This window comes from Natator depressus, chromosome 15 (genome assembly GCF_965152275.1).
Source record: "Natator depressus isolate rNatDep1 chromosome 15, rNatDep2.hap1, whole genome shotgun sequence".
NCBI lineage: Eukaryota > Metazoa > Chordata > Testudines > Cheloniidae > Natator > Natator depressus.
The window spans coordinates 19,609,079-19,632,230 of NC_134248.1; the positions used below are offsets into that span (position 1 = coordinate 19,609,079).

Consider the following 23,152-nt stretch of genomic DNA (forward strand, 5'->3'; position numbering starts at 1 on the left):
TGTGAAGAGTAAATTGATTCTTCACATTTCTTTAGCTACCAATACCCTTCCATAGACTAAAATCAACAGTTAAATGTCATTTACTATCCCATATGAACAGGTTGGAGCACATTAGCATGAGTCCTGAATTCATCATTCATGAGACAATGACGTTAGCTCCAAGGCAAATCTGAATTTAGCTTTTAATCCTTCAATTTCCACAGTGTCCAGTCATCATCTAATTTAAATAAAAAGCGTCAAGTAACATCCAAAAAAATCATTATTACTATTATTTGAATACTGTCTCAATGTTAACAACAAATGCAGAAGACACCCTGGATTGGCACTGTTTGTTTAAACATGACCTAAAAGCCACACAGAAAGAGAGATTAATAAATACTAAGAGACAGCTTTAATATTTTAGTCAGCCTGCAAGACAAAAACAAAATACTTCAAAAAGAACAATGAGTTTTAAATCCAGTGTAGCTCCAGCAAAGCTACTAGTTAAGCATCCAGGAAACGGGCTCTCTTTTCTCCATTCTAAGGTGGCAAATGTCTGTCTTTCAATAGGAGCCTTGAGTTCTAGGTGTTGTTCATTTAGGCCATGATCCCACAAGCTGCTCAGTGGGTCTCTGGACTGGCAGAGCAGCTTGTAGGATCAATGTCTTAGTCCCTGCATCACAAGTAACCTTCAGGTGATTACTTTCAGCTCAAACTAATGAAAGAAGAGGACACAGCCAATACCACTACCCTGAAGCTAATGAACACATACAGGTCAAAACCATCTGACAACTACATTGCACTGTACAACAGTTTCTGAATGTTTGTACTTATCACTACTCTACACGGTGCAGGCTCTAAATTTCCCCTGGCATTTCAATTGGACGCATGCTGTTCTTAACGTCCGACCCTGTACTGTTGGGCAGTAGTTCCGTGTGCTGTTAAATACATGGGGTGTTACATCCCAGAGGCGGCTGCATTTCGCCTACGTTTGTTTAAAAAAGAAACGCCCAACTTTCTTTGGAATCCTTGAAGATGAAACACTATGCAAATGCAAGGCATCAGTATAAACAAGTTCGCAATTTTTTTTTTTTTTCAGCTGATGAGCAAGATGCCAGTTGTGCCTAAAGCAGCTTGTAGCCGCGGGTGGAATTCAAACAAACAGTCTAATTACAATGACCTTATAGATTAAACAGGGCAACTGCGGACAGCAGCCCATTCCCAATAGTCATCATTGACCTACATTGCAGAGCCTGCAAGCAATCCTAGTTGGCTTCCATGGACTTACTATTTGCAAAGCATATGTACGTTCACCAATGAAGAAGCACTTGGCAAAGGGAAAAGAAGAGCTATGATGCTGTATTTGTTTCATAGGGGAAAGGATCAGATCCACAGGCTTCATACAAGAACGTGGGGTCACCCAATGAAATTAATATGCAGCAGGTTTAAAAACAAACAAACATAAGGAAGTATTTCTTCACACAGTGCACAGTCAACCTGTGGAACTCATTGCCAGGGGATGTTGTAAAGGCCAAAACTATAACTGGATTCAAAAAAGAATTAGATAAGTTCATGGAAGATAGGTCCATCAATGGCTATTAGCCAAGACGGTCAGGGATACAAAACCATGCTCTGGGTGCTAGATGCTGGGACTGGACGACAGCGGATGGATCACTTGATGATTGCCCTGTTCTGTTCCTTCGCTTTGAAGTGTCTGCATTGGCCACTGTTGGAAGACAGGATACTGGACTAGATGGACCATTGGTCTGACCCGGTATGGTCATTCTTATGTTCTTATCCTTCACGAGTTCCAACAACTCTAACAAATAAAAATTCAAAATGTTTCCTTTGGAACATAAAGGATGTCCTCCCCTTTGGTCTACTTACTGTGCAGGTAATCAGCCAGGTCACCACCATTGCAGTACTGGAAACAGAAGAGAACAACAGAAGTTTAGTTAGCATTGGGCAGGTTGGCAAAGATTTAAAGAACAGAGGAAGCAAAATTAAGTAAAATGGGAACTCCATAATGATGTTTATATCATGGGATCAGGAAAGGAACCTGGGAGTGACTACGAGTAAGAGTTCAAAGCTCACTCAATTATGCTCCCTCGCCAGTAAGGAAACGTCCAATGAGATCTCAGTTAGAAGAGAACATAGAGTATATATGAGGTTTGGCAGCTCTACAACTATAACGTGTGGAGAAGTTGTTCTTGCTATGAAATTGCTCATTAGTGAACAGTAGGTGGTAATGTATATTCCCCTTCAAGATAAAAAGTCTTCCCAGTCAAGCCTGTGCTAAACAGGCATTCCGGCAATAGAGAGATTAAAAACAGCCTAGGGCTTGAGCTCTGTTATGCTTGAACTTAGTGCTCTTCACCCCCTTCAGCCTCACGGACGTGCACCTGCAGATTCGATAGCAAGAGGAGCGCCAACTAGACCATGCAACAGGGAAGCCCTATCCAAATAAAAGGTCTCTCCGCTTTGTAAGGGTATCAGAATAACTCACCTCCATAACCAAGTAGACAGAGTTTGCCAGTTCCTGAGGAAAAGGAAAAAAAACAAAAGATTTAAGCATTTGAAGGTCAGAAAAGTTAGCGCTATTGTGCACCTGAAGGAAAAAAATAAGTTAGTAGTTTTGGGGGGTAAAACCTCCTCTCTGCCTCATGATCCCCAAACTGGGGATGGGAAACTATCACAGATCTTCCTTGCAATGGGCATTACGAGGATTAATTAATGAAGACAAAGTGTGCCGATTAAAATGCTATGTAAGCGCCAAGTATTTCACAGAATATTAGGGTTGGAAGAGACCTCGGGACGTCATCTAGTCCAATCCCCAGCTCAAAGCAGGACCAACACCAACTAAATCATCCCAGCCAAGGCTTTGTCAAGCCAGGCCTTAAAAACCTCTAAGGCTGGAGATTCCACCACCTCCCCAGGTAACCCATTTTTCACACAGAGTTGAGCAACTTATTCATTTCTGAGAGCATATCCCTTTAACAATGCAAGTCTCTTCTTCCGGCTTTGGTCTTGGTATTCCTTTAGGGCTCCCAGGGATTACCAGCATCTATTTCCATACAAGGAGCACATGCAACTTAGCTCAGAACTGGAGGTGGTGCTGAAACACAGAATTGGGATCTGCATTTCAACCCCTCTAGCTCAGGTGTGTTTGGAGGAAAAGTCTTGGTTTTGCCCATTGTGGAGGTTGGAGGGCAGAACACAAATGTTGATCTAAACTCCTATCAAGTTCAAAGTCTTCAAATCTTGGGCTTTTGGTTGGAGACATTTCTAATTAAAATTTATCTTAAAGGAGTTGTTAAGGGGGAAAAAAGAGAATAATTAAGGATTCCAGGAGCTACTAAAGAATCAGCCCCTGAACCAGTAGCCAAGATGCAGGCATGACTCTGGGACACATTTCATTCTAACAATAACATGACTCAGTAATCAAGGACATACAGAAAACCAGCCCTTCCCAGCCTGCTGGTGGTGTTTGGCCTTTCCTCTGAGGCCTTAGAATGTAAGCAAGGCACCAGGGAATCCTACTGCAACTGTGCACCTTATCACATCATGCTGTGTTCACACAGATTGTAAGTTCAAATTGAAGTCTTGGTTGAGCAGTGTAGCTTTTTTGCCTTATTTCTAAATAAACATGAACATAGAGCAATATTTAAAGACACCAACACATTAAAGGGCTTGATGTCAGCATGCAGCTAAGGTTCTCTCCAAATGTGGAACTTTGTGAGAGCCAAGTCTGGCATCAAATCCCAAATGGACAGTTGTTCTTCGAGAGTTGGTTATGTGCACTGCCTTGGAATGCTCTCTCCCACCTTAAATGCCCTCTCTATCGGTCCCCAGTCTTGGCTTTGTACACTGCATACAAGTATGGGGCCCGATGGAGCAGTGTTCAGAATGGAGAAGGCTGTTTAGAAGAATACATTGAAGGGAGCATCTATTTACACAGTAGTTGAATGCTAGCAGCTTCTCACTCCTAACTACATGGAATTGCCATGAGAAGTAGGCCAGAGGCGTTATCCTTACTGCCCCCCTGATGAATGGGTTATTCTCAACCTCCTTGCCCCAGCAAAAGCCAGACAGACGTTATGAAGGAAGTAACAGATTCAGTAGAACCATGATAATAGTAGCTATGCTAGTATTTTCTATCAGAGTAGGGCAACCTAGACTTAACCAACGATACAAGCTCTTCCAAATTCCCAGAGGAGTTCAAATCCTGCTCAGGCCCTCTATGGAACGAGCAATATGGTCTTCAAAAATGGGACAATTATCAAGGAAAATGTGACATCCATTCTTTAATAATGGCCCTAGTTTTTCCTTGTCACTCCTGTGTCTCCTTTAACATATTATTATTGAGGTACTGCCTCTGGACCCCCCTCAGAGCTCCATTGTGCTAGAAACTGTGCAAACAAGTAAAACACAGACTGTCCCTGCCCCTGAGAGCTCACAGTCTAGGACTATGACAAGACGCAGCACAGGGTGGGGACAGGACAAGGTAACTAACTGTGAGAGCATTTGCAAAACTCAGTAGTCAGTGGCATTCAGTTGCTAAAAACATGCCTATTCTAAGCTCTGGGCACCTGTACAAGAACACACCCAAAAATGTTATTAATTTAAGGATAACATTTTTCAGAAGTGCCTAACGTACGTGCATAAGACCCATTGACTTTCAATTAGCCTTAGGCACCGAAGTCACTTCTGAAAATGTTACCTTAAATAATCATCAGCCAGAGGCTCTTCTTCACCCTCCCTGCCTCAAGGTCCCCACCTCTGTCTATTTACAGACTCCTTAAATGGGTCTTGCTGTGTCTCTCTTAAATCAAGCTGAGGAAATACCTGTCCACATCCTAAAAGCCACTCTCAGCTCAAGTAAGACCTGGCACTGGAAAACAAAGGTTGCAACAACTTATTTACGGTGGAGGTGCTTTGACATCTGGGGCAGAGCAAGGAACTGAGCCCCTCTACCTTGTCCCAGTCCAAAGCCTTAGCTACCAAATCATTCAGCATTTGCCACATCGTTCCCCTCATTTTGCAGGGCTTCAAAAAGCATCAATCTTCACACACCCCCTCAAAAATTTGAGCTTTAAAAGCAGCCCCCAGCCCCTCCCCATTGCTCCTTTCATCCCTGCCTGCTCAAAGGATTCTGCAGTCTGTCAAGTCTGTCATAACAGCTGCTTTTGTCAGGGCCTCGCCCACCTCTTAGTAGTTCAGGTTCAGATGCGTGGTGGAAATGACATTTAGAGTTTCAAGGGTTGCAAGCAAGAGTTAAATATATTTTAGTTGATCTCTAACTACCTGCATAGAAGCCAAGAAACAGAAACATGCAAAGTAAGTGGCCTTCCCCCAACAATGCATTTTAAGAGGGGATGCAAATGATCAGCAGCCTGGCAGCACGTGTTCCAACTGCTCCCCAGGTTCAAAGTGCTCACCAGACCAAAGGGCTGGCAGTTTGCAGCTTTCACAGCTGTTCCAGTTACCAGGCCAAGCTGAATTTTAAAAGGTCTCTTGCGTTCGGCCAATGAGCAATTTACTGCGATACTTTCGAGAGTGTCTCTATTGCATTTCTGTCTAGGACAACAACTGCATGAGACAGGGCCTGGATTCCAGCCCCTGCACTGAAAAGAAACGCATGCTTCGACCCAATGCTTTCACATTCTATTCAAAACGGTCTGTGCTTCCAGCACCGATCAGGAGTCGGAGGGTCTGAGGATTATTCCCAGATGTAACACAAGCTTCCTGAATAGCCAGAGACAGTCACTTGGCACCCAATTTTCAGAAATGCTGAACACCCATCAACAGGCATGAACTTCAGCTGAAACCCGTGAGAGATCAGAACATCTGAAAAAAAGAATCAAGGCCCTTTAACCTCTTTGTCCCTTAATCTCTCTGCCTGTAAAACAACGCTGCTTACTTAACTAGCAAGGGTGTTGGGAGGATTAATTCATTACCAGTGCAGCACACCACTGATGGAAGCATATTCTAGTTTATGCAAGTTAAGCACCATACATGCTTGCAAAACCCTCTTATCATTGGTGAGACAAGAGCTAGTATGGATGGGACAGATCTGTTAGGTTATTGTATAATTTGGTCTTCCACCTTCGTAATTTGTCTTGAAGTCAGTGGAAATGTAACAGAAGAGGATTTGGTTCGGTAGTTAGTGTGCATACACGACACTCCATTCAACTTGCCTGGCAACAGAGTGTGCTTCAGGTTTTACCATTCCAGCCTAGGAGGCAGAAGAAGCAAAGAAATACCTGAAAGTCACTCGTCAGACAGCAAGCTTCTAGCTGCTCTAATTAAGAGATACAGTGTCCCTCCTCCAGCGACAGCATTGTCGGTGTGTTTCAAACCTCGCTAGGAAGCAGTATGACATTTCTACTATAGATCAGGTTTGATGCAAGTTCATGCTAAGATTGCGCACAATCATCCACCATTTCCAGTGGAAAGTGAAATGGTCTCCCCGCGTTTCCATTTTTTAAAAAGCTACAGATTCATAATCCAAAATGTGTTGTGTGTGTCACTCTTCCATTTATGACACAAACATTTCACATGAGCATAGCTCACAGCTTCTCTGTAGCCGGGCTGTGTCTGGAGTCAGGGAACAAACTGAATGGGGCTTGAGGCAGGGTTGCATTTGAAATTTAGTTATCTAGAGGGGGTTTACAAGTACACGCCAGGAGGCTTTCCATACTTTTAGCCATCTTAGCCAGCATTGTTTACGTCATCAGGAGGGTCTGGGGTATCATGCTGAAGATCCCCAAAGCCAAACTACGGTCATATACTTTGCTTGGGGAAAACTCACTGTCACTGGGATTATAATAGATGGAGTAGTTTAACAAGACTCCGAATATTCTCTCTTTTAAAACTCATTTACAAAAACCCTTGGAAGTTCAGAACCAAAACCTGTTTCTTTTCACTTGTCATCCCTCCAGTGCAGGTGGGTTTTGTTCATTAAGAAACAAAACAAGGAAAAATACGGCAGGCCAGACTTTGGGCCTACCAACCTCTTTGGGCTCTTTGAGGCAAACTGAAGTGCCCAGAACATTCACTTGCACGTTAATCCTGAGAATGCTATTCCAGTTCTTTATTCCATTGCAGAGTTAGTGTACAAAATGCTCTACTTAGGGCCTCTTGCTCGTGTTTGCCAGTTTCTGTAGCAGCAGCTAATTTTGCCACTAGTTGAGGGAAAAAATACATGGAGACAACACCTTCACTTCTGCCCCTTCTCAGGCAACAGCAGCCTACTGACCGCAATCCGCTTACGTGCAATACGTATATAGGTATAGTGTCTCAGGGACACCGCCAGAGGCGTTCAGCAGGACTATGAATCACCCTGGATTGTTGTTCTGCTATTGGACAATCTAGCAGTGAAGTTTCTCTTTAATTGAGTGTTAAAAATAAGGAAAGGGGAGGGAAATAGTTACTGACAATTTACTGTCTACAAACCAACACGCACGCACTGGGAGAGACAAACCAATAGTTAAGGAGTCATGATTTTAATTTAGCAGTGCAGCAGAAGTTGCTGTAGACCAGCACTGTGCTGGAATCCTTAATGTTGTCCAATTGTGGAAAGCTATCAAGGATGGTTCAGTTTGTTACAACATCTAAGGCCTAACAATAGTGTGACCCTTTACATTCCCCTTCCAGACAGACTGGAAGGTGGCATATCAAAAGTGAAGCAGACATATCAAAATTAGTTTTTCCTGACCTAGTTTGTCATCCTCATACCACTGCTTTAAAAAAAAAAAACACATCCATCAAGGATGTTTGCTCTCACAATGCCATCATTCTCCTGTCTCTATCCTGGAGCCTGGCGTACAGCCAAATTTAACACAATGGTTAGGAGACAAAAGGTAGAGGTGTCATTTTTCTTGCAACTATGACAACCCCATTCAATAATGCACTATTTACACTGGTCTGTATGGGACCGGGGACAACAGGAGACCAGAAAAAAAAATATACAGCCCACCTTTCCTTTCATAGAAAGACCCTAGTAAGTTTGAACAGAGTAGAAAAGAAATACATAGCAGCAGCATGGACAAGGAAGTTCACACACTCACTGACTTTGTGTATATGGCTTTTTAATCCTGTATTAAAAGTTTGCCATCAGGAATTTAAAACATTTGACAGCTACAAAATCCAGAACTTGAAAGTCACCAGGGATTGCTGTATGGGGCCTATTCTTAAAATTCCTCATTCTCAGACACAAACTAGACATCAAGGGAGAGAAAAATCTGCCATTAATGGGTCTCAGCACTGACCTGAACAGACCACTCCGGGGAAAGGAAGGGTTAGGCCAGACTGATGCCAAGGATATCCTTGGTCTCTCCTCAGAGATGCCCAGCATGATGGCCGCCATCTTGGTTCACACAGCAGGGATTGAACTCAGGACCTCCAGAGCTAATAGCAGGAGATGCTACAGTTTGAGCTAGACAGCCAAGGTGTCCCGGCTGGCAGCTGGAGCCGTAAGAGACTCACATCCTCTGTGGATCAGGCACAGAGCAGGGACCGGTAACACACACGCACCAGTGGCCCATCGTGAGGATGGTTTGACAATGTGGACAACAGTCAGCTCAGATATGCACAGACTCTAAAATCATTCCACTGAGACCACCAAAATAGTAACAACTTACAGAACTCTACACCAGTCTGGCCCAGACTGGTAGTGACCAAATCTCATAACCAACCCCAATATGTAAAATTCACAGATGAATGGTGTCACTAAATGTGGACTACAAAGGCCTTCACATTCAAAACAACCTTATATGACATGACTCCAGTGTAAACTAACTTCACACTACAAAACAACAAAGCCTCTAGGCAAGTCATTTATGTAGGCTGGTGGAGATAACCTAGAAGACTTCAGCTTCCAGAGCTGTCAATCAGGTACCTCACAAAAGCATTAAGCACCTAATCCAACTGCCACTGAAGTCAATGAGTGCCTTTCCATTGACTTCAATGGGCTTGAATCGGGATCTACATTTACAGAGACAGTCTATTCGGGATGGAATCAGTAACAAATGGAGACACAACCTATCCTGGAAATTACCTGAACCATGCACTTCTGTCTAGAAAAGATCACACAGGCAGAACAGCTACAATTACTGTACATAACCAAACGTTCAACAAAGCAGTTCCCATAGGCCAGGCCTAGAAATCAATGAATGAAAAAGCACTGTCCATGCCAAAAACCTTCTAGCTAATAAAACATCACTGAGAGGTTGTCACTTTATTGGCCATGAAGTATAGTTTCTGAAAACTTTTCTTGCTGGTAAAGTTTCTTTTACAGGACAAATACAGTTCCGTAGTCACCCCAGAGGGCCGAAGATAGCCTTGCTAATAGGAATACTTCCACTCATGTGTGCAAAGGAATCTTATGGAGATAGATCATGCAGTCAACACCCCATCAGCTCCCACAGACAAACCCAAATGCAAAGGACCTCCTGGCTTGGGAGCTTTTCCTCTGGCTGCGAAGGCTCCTGCTTCTTACAACAGATGCAGAATGCACTACGGCCTCCCAAACTATCTGGAGACAGCTGCTGAGTAAAGATAGCCAGGGATATATAGGCCATCTGTTATGAATGAGATTCTCATGAGTGCCCACTGATTGCACCAACAAAAGGAGAAGCCTACAGTATAGTTCAGAGCCCAGCCTAAGGGTTATTAAATGGGTGCAGGGAAAGAATGTTTGATACAAGCTGAACTTAAAAACAAAAAATCATCACCTAACGCAGGGGTGGCCAACCTGTGGCTCCGGAGCCGCATGCAGCTCTTCAGAGGTTAATATGCAGCTCCTTGCATAGGCGCTGACTCCGGGGCTGGAGCTACAGATGCCAACTTTCCAGTGGGCCGGGTGGTGCCCACTGCTCAACCCCCATCTCTGACCGAGCCCTGCCCCCACTCCATACCTTCCCCCAAGGCCCCTGCTCCCTTCCCCCGAGTCTGCCATGCCCTCACTCCTCCCCACCAAAGCCTCCTGCGCACGTGAAACAGCTGATTGCGGCAGGTGGGAAGCGCTGACTGGCAGGGCTGCCGGTGGGCGGGAGGTGCTGGGGGGCTGGAGCTGATGGGGGACTGCTGACGTATTACTGTGGCTCTTTGGCAATGTACACTGGTAAATTCTGGCCCCTTCTCAGGCTCAGGCTGGCCACCTGACCTAACGTTACCTCCTCGACTCTCTGCAGGGACCCTATGGACGGGCCCTGCACCATACCGCACCCTTTTCTTTTGTTGGTGTAATCAGTGGACTCTGGTGCCCTGGCTGCCTCTGGAACACGGTGGGTATGTCTACACTGCAGATAAACACCCAGGGCTGGCCTGTGTCAGGCTGTGAAAGTGCAGTGCAGATGCAAGGGGGACAGGGTCCCAGAGCTCAGGCTCCAGCATTATAGCCCCGCAGCCCCACGAGCCCAGTCAGCTGACATGGGCCAGCCGCAGGGGTTTAACTGTAGTGTAGACAAACCCATAGTCTTTTCATCTCTCTCCTACTCATCCGCTGGCTCAGTGTTAGAAAGATCGTGGGAGTGAATTCTAGATCATCTGTGGATAGAGCAAGGAACCCCACTTAGCAGGTCCTGTCCCTTTGTTGCCTGAAAAGCCTGCAGCTAGTGTGTAGGTCCCTGTTACTAGCTGGATGGACTGGGGTGATGGAACCTACATCCTTAGACAGGAGGGAACGGTTAAACCTCGCTCCTCCCACCCTCTGAGCTCGGACTGAATAGGCTACTCTCTAAAAAGAGGAGGGAAGGTTGGTGTTATGGAAGGAGTGCTCTGTCTTGATGCAAGCATTTGGACTGAAGCAAGAAAAGAGACAATAGCCACGATCTGAATAGCAGGAGCACTTATCAATAACCACCTTTCTCTAAGTGGCTATAAAATAAACATGGCTGGAAAACATTCACATGACTTTTGGCCTAACATGCAGCAACACCCTGGAGCGTGTCCCCATGCTACCCTGTTCATCCACATGGCTGCCACCGGCACCTTGCTCCTACTATTCACCTCCTTCATTTCCCTGGCAGTAAAGAATTGAGGAATATTTTTAGACAAGCTATTGGGAAGGCAAACATTCATTTAGATGCAAAAGAAACAAACGTGGGAGGTGGGGGGGGGAAGATGAAGCGGAGAAAACACTAAGTTAATATTAGCTGGTTTACTAGAACATAACACTCTCTCTGCACGGATACATGGTAACACAGCAGTGCCACTGCACCCGCACACAGCTTTAAAGACATATCAACCGGGGCAAGTTTCAGGAAGGACCTTTGTGATCCAGGCCCTGCAGCTGGAGTGGACCAGCAAGGCACCACCAAGCGTGCAGCAGGCGGTGTGGCTGCCACCTGCTTCTGGCAGAAGTCCTACACCGGGAAGAGGAGACACACCCATATCACCTCATATACTCCAGGAAACAAAAGAGCTTATGTGGGGGGTGGAAAGCAGAGAGCAGCTGGGGGTCACGTCAGATTCCACTCACCATCCTGGAGCACATTTTCCAAGGTTTTGGTGGATCCAGGCCCAGCATACTTCAAATTCAGCCCTAATTAAGACCTACACTAGCCAACTAGAAAAGCCTTCTCCCGACGAAGGCACAAGAGTTCAGATACCTCAGTGCCAGATCTTACTGGGTTGTGAGAGACCTGCAACTACCCACACAGAGGGTTTGTGCGTCTGTAACCCACACACCTTCTGGGTGTGGTGTTCTGTCCCGTCGAGGGGCACCAAGACCACTTAGAGAGAGTTAAATGAGTCTGCTCTACAGCCTTAGCTAATAACCAGTTGACTTTTAGGTCATGCACTAGAGGCTTGGGCACTAAGCTCCAGAGGTCCCCGGTTCGATCCCACCCAACGATGACCAGGGTCTGTTGGCGTTATACTTCCACGCTGACTCTTGGTCACACTTTGTCCACACACTCCCATCTCCCTCAGTGACAGCTGGACCCAGAACACCTCTTGGGGGAAGGAAGGTGCTGACACATGGAGGTGATCAGAAAAAGGAACAGTGCCACCTCCATTTGCCCCTACAGATCTCAGGGAACCCTTGTAGATGGGCTTCTGAGGGATCAGCAGAAGTATAAAGCAGCAGTGTCCCTTCCACATACCATGTACCTTCTGCTTATGAAATGGATGGGACAACGTGACCCGAAGTCAATAGGAAAAACAATTCTCAAGTTTCTAAGGAAAGTGCTCCACATATAAATAATTCCCTAGGCAGCTGTCCTCAGTGTCTGGTTGCATGTTGGTTGAAAACCCTTCAAGACAAATAGTCTAATGTCCATTTAATTATTATTTGCAAGACGATGTAATGACCAGTTTAGCCAAATGAAAGCAACACCTTTCTGCTTTCCTGGTGGCCCCCAACCAGGTGAAACCTCAGTTCACCTGAAGGAGACCATCCATCACCTTCTGACTGACAAGTCTTCCAAAATGTAGCCATCCCTTCAAACAAGAGTCTCTCCTTCTCCAGGCCCTAGTAGCCTGTAAGAGTATATCTACCCTGCAATGTAGGCCCAGGGTTAGTAGAACCCAAGTTAGCAAACCCTGGATTTGTTAACATAGGACTTGAGAGTCTACACTCATTTGCAACCCTGCTCCCAAGCTGGGGCTCCAGCAACTACACTGCACTGTGCAGACCTGAGTCCAACCACCCAACTCCTACCGGACTATCAATGAGAGTTGATGAGAGACTATCAATGACTAACTGGCCTTTGTAAATTTCCCTTTTTATGACTGTTTACTATATCCCTAGTTTTCAAGTGTCTGTTTCTGGAAATCAAATATACTTCACATCACTGTGAAATACTGATTATAACAGAGAAACAAGATTCTCCCTTAGAACAAGTCTGGGCCTTTGTATACGAGAAAACTGACAGAGTCAGAAGCTAGAGAGTACCAGAGCCTTAAACGTCCAGCAGTTTAACAGCAAGGAATGGGAGAGAAGAAATAACTCATCTCAATGTTCCTTTGCTGGCTGCTGCATTACAAGATACATCATGTGCCGACTAGATTTTCACAGGAAAACACATTCGGACCAGCCTGAAAAAGCCTCCAGCCAGTACGATTCCCCACTTGTTGGCGACGTGTACATTAAGAAGGGATTAGAGACTCTATTGGTTACACAACTACAAATTGGCACTCTCTCTTTTTGTCTCTGTGTACGTGCCGCTTCACCTCTCAATACCTGCAGTGTGATTTCTCATCTCACCAGCAGCTCCCACTCACCACCATCTGGGAATACAAAGATGGACTGGAACAGGCAGGAAGGTTTTCCTTTCTTTAGATGTAAGATGCTTTGCTAAATAGGATCAATAAAGGCTTTAACTTCAGCGTCTTTCATTCCCTATAAGTGATACTTAATGTCTAGTTGATTACTAAGATGCTAGCTCAGATGACGTAATCCCTCCTGTTGTCCTGATGCTAACTTCTTTACCGGCTACAAGGCAGCTAGATGCTCAAACTGTCCAGACACAACATTTCAAGCATGAGTGCCCTAGAGGATAATGCATGGACTGGGATTCAGGAGACCTGGGTTCTTTTTCCAGCTCCGCCACTAGCCTGCTGGGTGACTGTGGGCATGTCACCTCCCCACTCTGTGACTCAGTTTCTCCCATCTGTAAAATAAGGATAATGTTTTGACTTGCTTGGTTAATCTGTGAGCTGGACACTTGATCTTCTGGCAAAATCTCCTCAGAAGACCCAAACAAAGATAAATGAGACACAAAATCTGTCTCTACCCAGCCTTTTTACAGGGTCCCACTTCTCCCTCGAGGGCTGTCCGTCTTCTCCCTTCTCCAGGGAGTAACAAGCACTTTGCTCTCCACAGAGCACAGCTTCCTTTTCCAAACCCTTCCTCTTGGGTGCGGGGAGTTGACCCCACCACCATTAGGTGGCACCGTAGACAAGCCGGGGGGGGGGGGGTGTCTCTTCTCTCCCCTCTTGTCTCCATCCCTGGGACCCTAATACCATATAGGCTACTGGCTGCCCTCCAAACTCCAAATCGCCCTGCTCTTCCCATTCAGACTAAATGTTTTTACGGTCCAATCACAAAGATTCATAGTGAAAGTTGTCATCATGGAAACGCTGACACAGCCTAAATACCAGCAGCACGAACGGCACCTCAACAGTAACTGGAGCGTCACTGTCCAATTCAAAACACAACCACACTCCAGTTTCCAATTACTCTTTGGAGACATCCCTTAATCTCTCTCGTTACAGGCTGAGTAATGCTGCCTTTTCTAGAAGGAAGCTACAGAGACTATTAACTCTCCTTGTCACCAGCTCATGTGGGACATGGCATCATGTGAGGAAAACACAGGTAGAAGGCCCAGCCACGGGACTATAAGAACACGGTGAGTAAAACAGTGATCATAATTTCAAAATTGCAACAAGGCCACTCCATCTAAAAATATCACCTCACTATTCAGAGGGTTATAATTAGTGGAAACATTTGCCAGCGGTTTCCTTCGCCTTTAGAAGAGTGTGGACATTTAGGAGACCTTTTAATTCATTTATTTTTTTGTTGGTTCCACAAGATTATAAAAAACAATTACCTGCGTACCAGTTAAACCCCTCTGAACACAGAAATGATGATTCACTAGACTCTCAGACCTTCCTCCGGAAGACTATGGAATCTTCACCATGTTTTCGCAATGAAGCCCGACCCCATCTTCAGTCTACAGGGTATTTCCCATGTGTGGAAGTTGAGGGTGGCCATGCATAGCAGGGATTCCCACCATTACCATCCACAACTGAAGCACAGAGAAGATTGGGCATCCTGATATGCCTGCATGTGACACCCAACTCTCAAGGCGATTTGCCAACTTCACTTCGGGACAGAATAAGAGAAGGGTTTAGATGGGCCTGAATGACCTCAGAATTGCCACCTCTCAGACAAAGCATGTTTTCTTAGGGATTTCAAACGGCATACCGGAGTCCTGTGTCCTGAGACACAAACGTCAAAAAGTCATTCCTCAAGAGCAAAAGACCCAGTATTAGCTGGCATCTGAGGCTGCCAGGCACAGCAGTGGCTTTGCCGCCGGTGATACAGGAATCGGCCAACACCACAAAGGATGCCAGAGCAATGCAGCGGGTACCTGCAGTGCATGAGGATAAGCCCAAGGATAACAAGATCACACAAAACCAATTTCAAGTCAAAGGATAGAGCCTATATGGGGGCAGGGGGGAAATCACGTACAAGACGTGGGCAAACCGCCAAAACTGCACACTTGGCCAATCTCCTTCCAGCAAAGGCCATCATTCAGGCACCCACGCTAATTTTAGCCTTTGATCCCACTGACTATGAGGCACTGCTGCCTGACAAGTAGGCCCCAGAAGGACAGAACGAGGTCATTCTTTGCTGGCTTTGTTCCTTTCCGAGACTGGCATTGGATAGCTGATCATCTAGCCCCATGGCCTTCTCTCATGCAGCCTTTCTTCCGGTTGCCCCGTGGTCTGTTCAATGTGCATGAGTCCTGCAAGGAGGTTTGGTCCTGGACGGCCATCAGTATGGCCGATGCCGCTCTGCTCTTCGTCTCCTTTTCATTCAATCCAGGGGGTGAAATCTCCTGGCTTTTTCAGAAACGAAAGCGAGGTGCAATTTTTCGGCCAAGCCTTTGTGGTAGCATGGGGGGAACTAAGGTGGGGTCTCTTTTCCGGTTCCTAGTTAGTGAGCGATGTCTGTTTAACGCCGACAGACCCCAGTCATCGGCGGGTGGGATCAAACCTGGGACCTCTGGAGCTTAGTACATGAGCCTGTACCGCATGAGCTAAAAGCCAACCAGCTGTTAGATCAGACTGTAGAGCAAACTCATTAATCTCTCTCTCTAAGTGGTCTCAGTGCCACTAGATAGGACAGAACACCACACCCAGGAGGTGTGTGGGTTACATTTGCTTTCCCTGTGATATGCCTGATGCTGCAGTGATGGACACACCGAATTACTGACAATATTAATAACCCCCTTACTTAAGTAGGTCCCCTGTGGGAGTAACAGCATGATTAGGTGTATGTCCTGAATTAGATTCTATATAGCATCTATATAGCAAACCCTTCTCTTTGCAAAAAAGGACAAGATCATCTGAAGAAGTGGGTTTTTTACCCAGGAAAGTTTATGCCCAAATAAATCTGTTCGTCTTTAAGGTGTCACCGGACTCCTTGTTGTTTTTGTGGATACAGACTAACACGGCTACCTCTCTGATACTTAACATGATCATTAGCGTCTACACAGACCGGACGGGAATAGGACATTGGGGTAGCTGTGTTCGGGCAACTTTGCACTATGTTACCAGCATAAGCTGCCCTGAAGCCAGCAGAGGTGCTCACAAGGATATCACCCCAACACAGTGAAATCTTCAGGTGGTACAACACCTACATCACCACGGCTCCGAGCAGCTGGCACAAGGGACACAACCGTGAGAAACAAGGCACAACCCACGCTTCCCTATGTCCTAGTGACCCCAGCCACCAACAACAGCCTGCAGGCACCTTTAAACTAGTGCTGGCAGTAAGCAGCCCAGAACGGAGCATTCCCAACATCAGGCAGACTCAGAGGCACCTTACCATTCCCACTCCTCTGAACTGATCCTTCATCACAGCTGAATATTCATCCCCCCGGTTTCTAAGGTCTCTAAAATGAAGTTGAGTTCATCCACACACAGGTGTCGAACCCCTGGTTCTAAGGAGCCTAGTTATTTCCAACCCTGATCCTTATGCTGCTACGGCATCATTATCTCCAAATCCTTGTCTCTTTAGACACCCAGTTCCACCTCTTTAAAAAGAGCCTGAAGTCCTCTATTTTCTATATTTCCTATCTGGTGAGGCTTCTAGGATACATCAGCAGATTGGCACCATATACTATAAACCAGCTGTGCCAGTAGGCCCCTCTGTTCGAATTGCATTGGACAAAGGTAAAAGTTTAACAACCCAAAAGGTCTATCCATGACTTAAGCACAGAGACACAAGCTAAGTTTTCTGAAAGCAGCTGGAGCCAGGAAATGGTGGTCAATAAAATGAGAGTTTTTTTGGAAAGAGAAGAAAGATAATGAAAGGGATGCTCACGCCTAGTGGTTTTAAACAGGAGAAAAAAAAAATCTCTGTGTCTTGAAAGATCATTGAGACAAACTACAGTACTTTCTCCACTGTAAAAGCTCTCTCTGTCTCTCCCCATCCACGTATTTATATTGCACTCATTAGAGTACTTTCTGAGGGCCTCAACACCTTGAAGGCATTTATCCTCAGCACTCTTGGGAGGACAGGAAGTGCTGTTATCTCCATTTTACATGTAGGGAGCTGGAGCAGTGAGATGCTAAGCAACTTGCCCAAGGTCACACAGGAAGTTTGTGACAGGCTGGGACTTGAATCCAGGTCTCCCAAGAGCTAGTGCCCTAAACACCTCTCTCCAAAAGACGGGCTAAGAATTTGTGATCATTCAGTGGCAGTAATACACTTTGATATAGGGCAAACCCAAAATTCAACTTCTCCAACTGTTTATTGCTCCAAGGACAGGTTTGCAGCTCAGATCTATTCTGCACGTGCTCACAAATGAGTATTTTTAAGGCAAAACTCAAAAAATCCCGATTCCATCCCCCTCCTTGTGCAGAGACTGTCTCATTTGGATCCCTGGACCATGCTGAGCACATCAGTGATAGTTGAGCATATAATATTTGGAACATATTTTTCATTTTATGAGCCCATTCCAATTTAATGATGTTACGGTTAAACACTCCCCCTCACAGCTCCTGAAAGGCCAGATACGGTTTCCTTATGCATCATTAAATATTCACCTATGTCAAATGTCATGCCAGTAAAGCTCTTATTTTATTATTATTCATGATCCAGTATCATAAAGCTCTGTGCAAAAAGGACTGAACTCAGCAGGTTTCTGGGTGAAGGCGGTGGTGGGGTAAATAGGGGTAAGTGGCAGTGCTGCTGCAAGCCTGATGGAGTTACTCAATGTTCTTGTATAAGAAATCTAGGATTACATCAGGCTTTATTTTCACATGCAAAAAAACCACCAAAAATATCCGCTTTGGATGCAATCACTAACCTACACCCTCTGTGATTTTCCCAACCATTTCCTTGAGTGTACAGGAGTCAGAATTAAAGAAGCCACTGGTGACAGGGGTGGTGGAGAGGAATAATTAAAAAAACCAACCCACTACTACAACAATGCAACAGAAACAAAAGCCACAGAACAACAGGAAAATTAGCAAATCTATTTATAGCTTCACAGTCGCGAAGGCCAAAAATACTAAAGTGAGGGAAAAGTCTCTTCAGTTTTATGATTCAGGGAAATAAAAGTGTAAGTAATTGCAGTTGACTGTTTTCATGGGGAAATATAAATGAAGCGATCAAGTTTGCTCTCAGAGAAATACAACCAGTCAGAAATGTTCCCATTCCACAAAACAAGGTGGGGTACAGAACCACCACACTCCAATTACTCCTTTCAAAGACATTTATTTAGGGAACCCTCCACACTCACCCCCTTCTATCACACCAGGGAGTTAGGGGGAGCAGGAGCTAAACAAAAAAGTTTTGAATGTGCTGACAGAGGTCAGCCCTGCAATGTAACAATTTATGGAAATGAGAACTGCAGCAATGAACATTTAGAGGCAGGACCAATAATTGGGGTGCAGGGAGTGCAAATGGAGAACTGCACACACACAAAATTGGTGATCCCACTTCCCCATAGGAACCTCTCCCCCACCACCAATTCTACCTCCTTTATTATCTCTGCATCTCCAAATCTGCAGCTTTACAGACTGAAAGAGCTCACATACCCCATGACTGTGCAAGACTTTTTTGCAACCATCTCCACATCCTGTACAGGTTTAAGAAACAGGCAGGGCGGAGGGAGGGATAGCTCAGTGGTTTGAGCATTGGCCTGCTAAACCCAGGTTTGTGAGCTCAATCCTTGAGGGGGCCATTTAGGGATCTGGGGAAAAAACTGGGGATTGGTCCTGCTTTGAGCAGGGGGGTGGACTAGATGACCTCCTGAGATCCCTTCCAACCCTGATATTCTATGATTCTTTTCAGAACAGTGGGGCTCTTGGCACAAGACATGCTGCCATGAACTAATCCTATTCCCAACTCCCCCACCGCACCCTTGCAAAAAAAGGGTTTGAAAAATCCATGCTCATCTGCCTTTAAAAAAAAAAAAAAGCAGCATTAAACCCTTCCCGAGTACTATACCTGACCCAACATAACCTCCCCTAGGCAGCATCTACCCCATCTCCCAGCAGAGAGAGATGCATGGTGGGTAATGTAGTCCTATCTAAAAGAACACTAATACCAAGTGAGGAATGCAGACTACAGTTCCCAGAAGGCATTGCTGGCAGCCTCTACCACCCAGCTGGGGATCTCGTTGCACAGTGATGCAAAGGGCTGGCTGCACCAATGGAGGAGGGCAGGACGAATGTCAACAAACAAGGAGGCCTGCAGGCCACGTGACATCACTTAGAGCAGTGAACCACAGATAAGCAACAAAAACAGCAACCCTGGTGCTGCGTGGTCTCATTGCAGCAACTAAAGCTGTCATTCCCAAACAAGAGAGGTTAGGCTGGAAATACACACTCTTACTTCTCCCATGCTAGGACTCCATATGTACACAACAGGATTCCAGTCTATTGAGAATCTAGAGTCACTAAAAACAAAATCATCGTGTGTGCAATAAAACCTGTCCTAAAGAACAGTAAGAAGGGAGGGCTGCCTAGTAGAGTTGGTTTTTACAATCAGAGTACCTCAGAATGGTCTCTTAGGATCAGGGCTTGCCTGTTAGAAGCGATCCTCAGAGCTGACCTCTTAGGGGAAAAAGCAACTTTACAGGAAGCAGCAACCTTCTAAAAATAAGTCTACTGCAATTTATAGGAGCCACTGAATGCCATAAGGACAAATGAAAAATTTTAATGAAACTAACCACGACCTGGAAACAAAACGTAGGCCACAAAGTCAACCTCACCCCTCTTCAATACCCTAGATAAGTTCAAATTATTGTATAACAGGAAATGTATGTGCACCCTCAGAAAAAAAGGAACTTGTGCCAAAAAGAATGACTGTATTTTTGTGTTTATAATGCCACAATGAGACATTAACATATACACCATGCATTAAACTTCACCGCACAACATCTAAGGACATTAGCAAAGTAGTTCTCCCCCTCCCCATCTCAAGCAATCATATCAGTGTTGTGGTCTGGAATACAATTAAATAGAAGTGATCTGTTTGGACATGTTAGTATATTTCTGTCTTACAAAGGGAAGACTTTTCCTCATATAAGTAGGCTCTAAGTGGAACATCTGTCCAAACATTCTAAGATCTACACTTTTTACCCAACTTCCCCCCACCCTCAAATACTTCAACGTAATCAGACGTATTACCTGGAAGTCATACAAGGCAACGATATTTTCATGTTTCAGTTCCTAGAAAAAACAAGACAGGAATGCTAAACTAGGAATAACAGCGTATATATAACAGATATTCAGAGAGAAAAAGTAATTTCTGCCTTTACCTTAAGTATTTTGATTTCCTTCCCCAGCAGAGTTTGAGATTTTGCAAGGTTTTTCTTGTTAATACACTTTACAGCTACCTCCAGCCCAGGTTTCTGAAAGTTAAATGTGTGTGTATAGTTTAAAAGATAAATGTCAATTTCAGTATTAAATAACATTAAGAAACAAGGGTCTCTCCCAGATTACAATTATGTCTGACAAAGGGGTTACAGAGCATTGGTAAAGGGCCCTAATTCAGTATCCCAATACATACCCTGTACTTGTTCAGACTTGCCCTTTGCTGAATTAGCCTGGTCAGCACAAAAAAGAAAAGCTGAAGGTTTGGATTTTTCTTATTACTTTATACTACAGTTATCCTCTTATTTAAGCAATGCAAATAAATGGATTGTAGGAACCAGGGCTTATCCTGAGCTTTAATGATGAAAAATCCAGATTGATTGTATCCTCTTATTTAACCCTAACTGATCCAAAACAAAAAAAAAAAAAACCCACAACAAAACCCACAACAGCCCTCCTCTAAAAGCCACACTTTTAATAAATGCAAATACACTTCAGAAACTGAACTGGTTTGGGGGAAGGTTATTTTGATCTATTATGTTTCTATGGGACACCAGAGCACGACCCAATATTGATACTGTAGTTCACTGCTGCGTATATCTTGTTGACTTTTAAACTCTTTATTTATTCTGGCCAGCCACAAACAAAGACTTTTTCAAGGCTTCTGCTCATTTACATGCACCTCAATAACATATAATAATGCATATGTATTTATATGGCACCTAGCTACAAACGTGTCTGGGGAGTTTTGTAATAAACCAAACAAAACACAGACTACGAGATTCGAGACAACAGTACAGAGCCACAGGGACAACCACAGACAAAGAGGGGTAAACCCTCCCCACTTAAGTCGTGGAAAAGACAAACAAAAGAGCAAAACCTATTTACCTCTTTGTGTCTCCCTTTGAAAACAACAGCAAAAGCTCCATGTCCGATCAGATCTTTCCTGCTGAACTCAAACTTTCCTATTGTCTCCATGTCTTTATCCTTTTGGATTTCCAGTATGTGTCCGAGAGAGGGGGTTGGCAGTAAATAATAATAGTTGATAGTTTTAAAACCAAAATTAATGACAAACAAAAACAACCCACCCACCCCCCTCCTTAAGAACAATCAGGAGCTGGAGACTTGTTGGAAAAGTAAAGTCTCTCTTCTATCAACCTCTCGGCAGCTAAACATCTGGCTTTTCACTCCCACCTCTTCTTCTTCCATGGACTGCCTTTTCCTGGAGAAGGGTTGGGGTTTAGTCATTGTTAGAGTCTGAAGAGATGTCTGTTCCCTAACAACAGGGCCTTTCCCATCCCCTACTAGCAGCCTAGTGATATCAAGAGGAGTTGTCCCGCCGACTTTGAGCTAAGAACCTCTACCCATGATGAAATCCCAGCCCTTCCCACCCCGAAGCCGCTGATGCAAGAGCAAGTCCGCTTTAAAAAAACAACAAAAATAATTCCACCTTAAAAAAAAAATCCACCTTAAGAGCAAGTCCACCTTAAAAAAAATTCCACCTTAAGAGCAAGTCCACCTTAAGAGTTGCCTTCCTCCCCCCATTTGTTTGTATACAGGAGCCAGCGGTGCTAGGGTCACCCCTAGAATGGCCCGGCGCCTTGGATCCGATGCTCCGCACGGGTTCCCTGGCTCCTTCTTCGCGGGCCGGGAGCGATCCGGGTCGCAGCCGCCGCTGCCCAGCCTCAGACAAAAGATCTGCGGACTCCGGAGCGCAGGAGAGGAGAGTCCTGGCTCCGGCAGCCGCGGCGCAGGCGCGGTGAGCACGGTGGGGGAGGTAGAGGCAGATAGACCGGAGACGGCGGCAGCAACCTAAGGCGGAGGGGCTGAGCTGACACATTTAAAGACACAGCCTGCAGCAGCCGCCACCCGTGAGTCACCCTGCCCAGGCAGGGCACACGCTGGCCCATTCGGTTCTGGGAGTTAGCAGCTCATCACCTGAGGAGACAAGTGAACAGCGATTCCCTGGAACCAGACAATAAAGCCCCTACTAGAGCACACATTCGCCTGGTTACAGGCTGTACGCTACAGTGATCACCTTGTCACAGGATAGTCCATCAGCGGCTCCAAGTTTTAATGCTTGGAACGGTCAAAACACAGATGAGATCTTTTTTTCCCCCCAGTGATTTTTTGCTATTTTAACCAATCATTCAAAATGGATTAACGGCAGGAAAGTTTTGAAAATTCACACCCCCTCCTAAAAGTTTCAGCCAGCTGTGTCTACTCACTGTGGCAAGGCATATGGGTCTATCTCTACAGTATCAATTACAGGATATCAGCTCTTAGTTGTCTATAAAACACTCAGCACACTTTGGGTGCTGTATAATAATAAACGGAACCTCAATAACAATCATACACATATTCCAAACACAATAATAATATCCCATGATTATACCCCACAAACACTTCTTTCAATTTTGATTGTGAAAGGGGATGCAATGTTGTTCCAAGGCCTTTCAGGGATGCAGAAATGTACCATAAGTAACTGTTTTAAGGACGGTGCATGAAAAGGTCATTGGTCCAGTTGGTATTTCATTTTGTCACGACACAAGCTGATAACATGATGGTTTCATTGCTCCTGAGGGTAGATTTGTGATATTATGTAAACACT

General features: G+C 45.0%; 1 protein-coding gene across 4 annotated transcripts in view; it reads right to left on the reverse strand.

Moving 5' to 3' along the window:
* The window catches only part of ULK1 (unc-51 like autophagy activating kinase 1), a 96,905-nt gene extending 74,585 nt beyond the window's left edge, over positions 1–22,320 (reverse strand). Inside the window, exons 1-6 of one of the 4 annotated variants that reach the window (XM_074973273.1) lie at positions 22,061–22,320; positions 21,430–21,528; positions 20,487–20,579; positions 20,356–20,397; positions 2,486–2,518; positions 1,867–1,903 (exon numbers count right to left, since the gene is read on the reverse strand). In XM_074973273.1, coding sequence (XP_074829374.1) covers positions 1,867–1,903; positions 2,486–2,518; positions 20,356–20,397; positions 20,487–20,579; positions 21,430–21,519 — 295 coding nt within the window. In that variant the 5' untranslated portion in view covers positions 21,520–21,528; positions 22,061–22,320. Of the gene's footprint in view, positions 1–1,866; positions 1,904–2,485; positions 2,519–20,355; positions 20,398–20,486; positions 20,580–21,429 lie in introns of all 4 variants that reach the window. The other 3 variants (XM_074973272.1, XM_074973274.1, XM_074973275.1) reach the window with 3 other exon arrangements.
* Between the last annotated feature and the right edge of the window lie 832 nt (positions 22,321–23,152).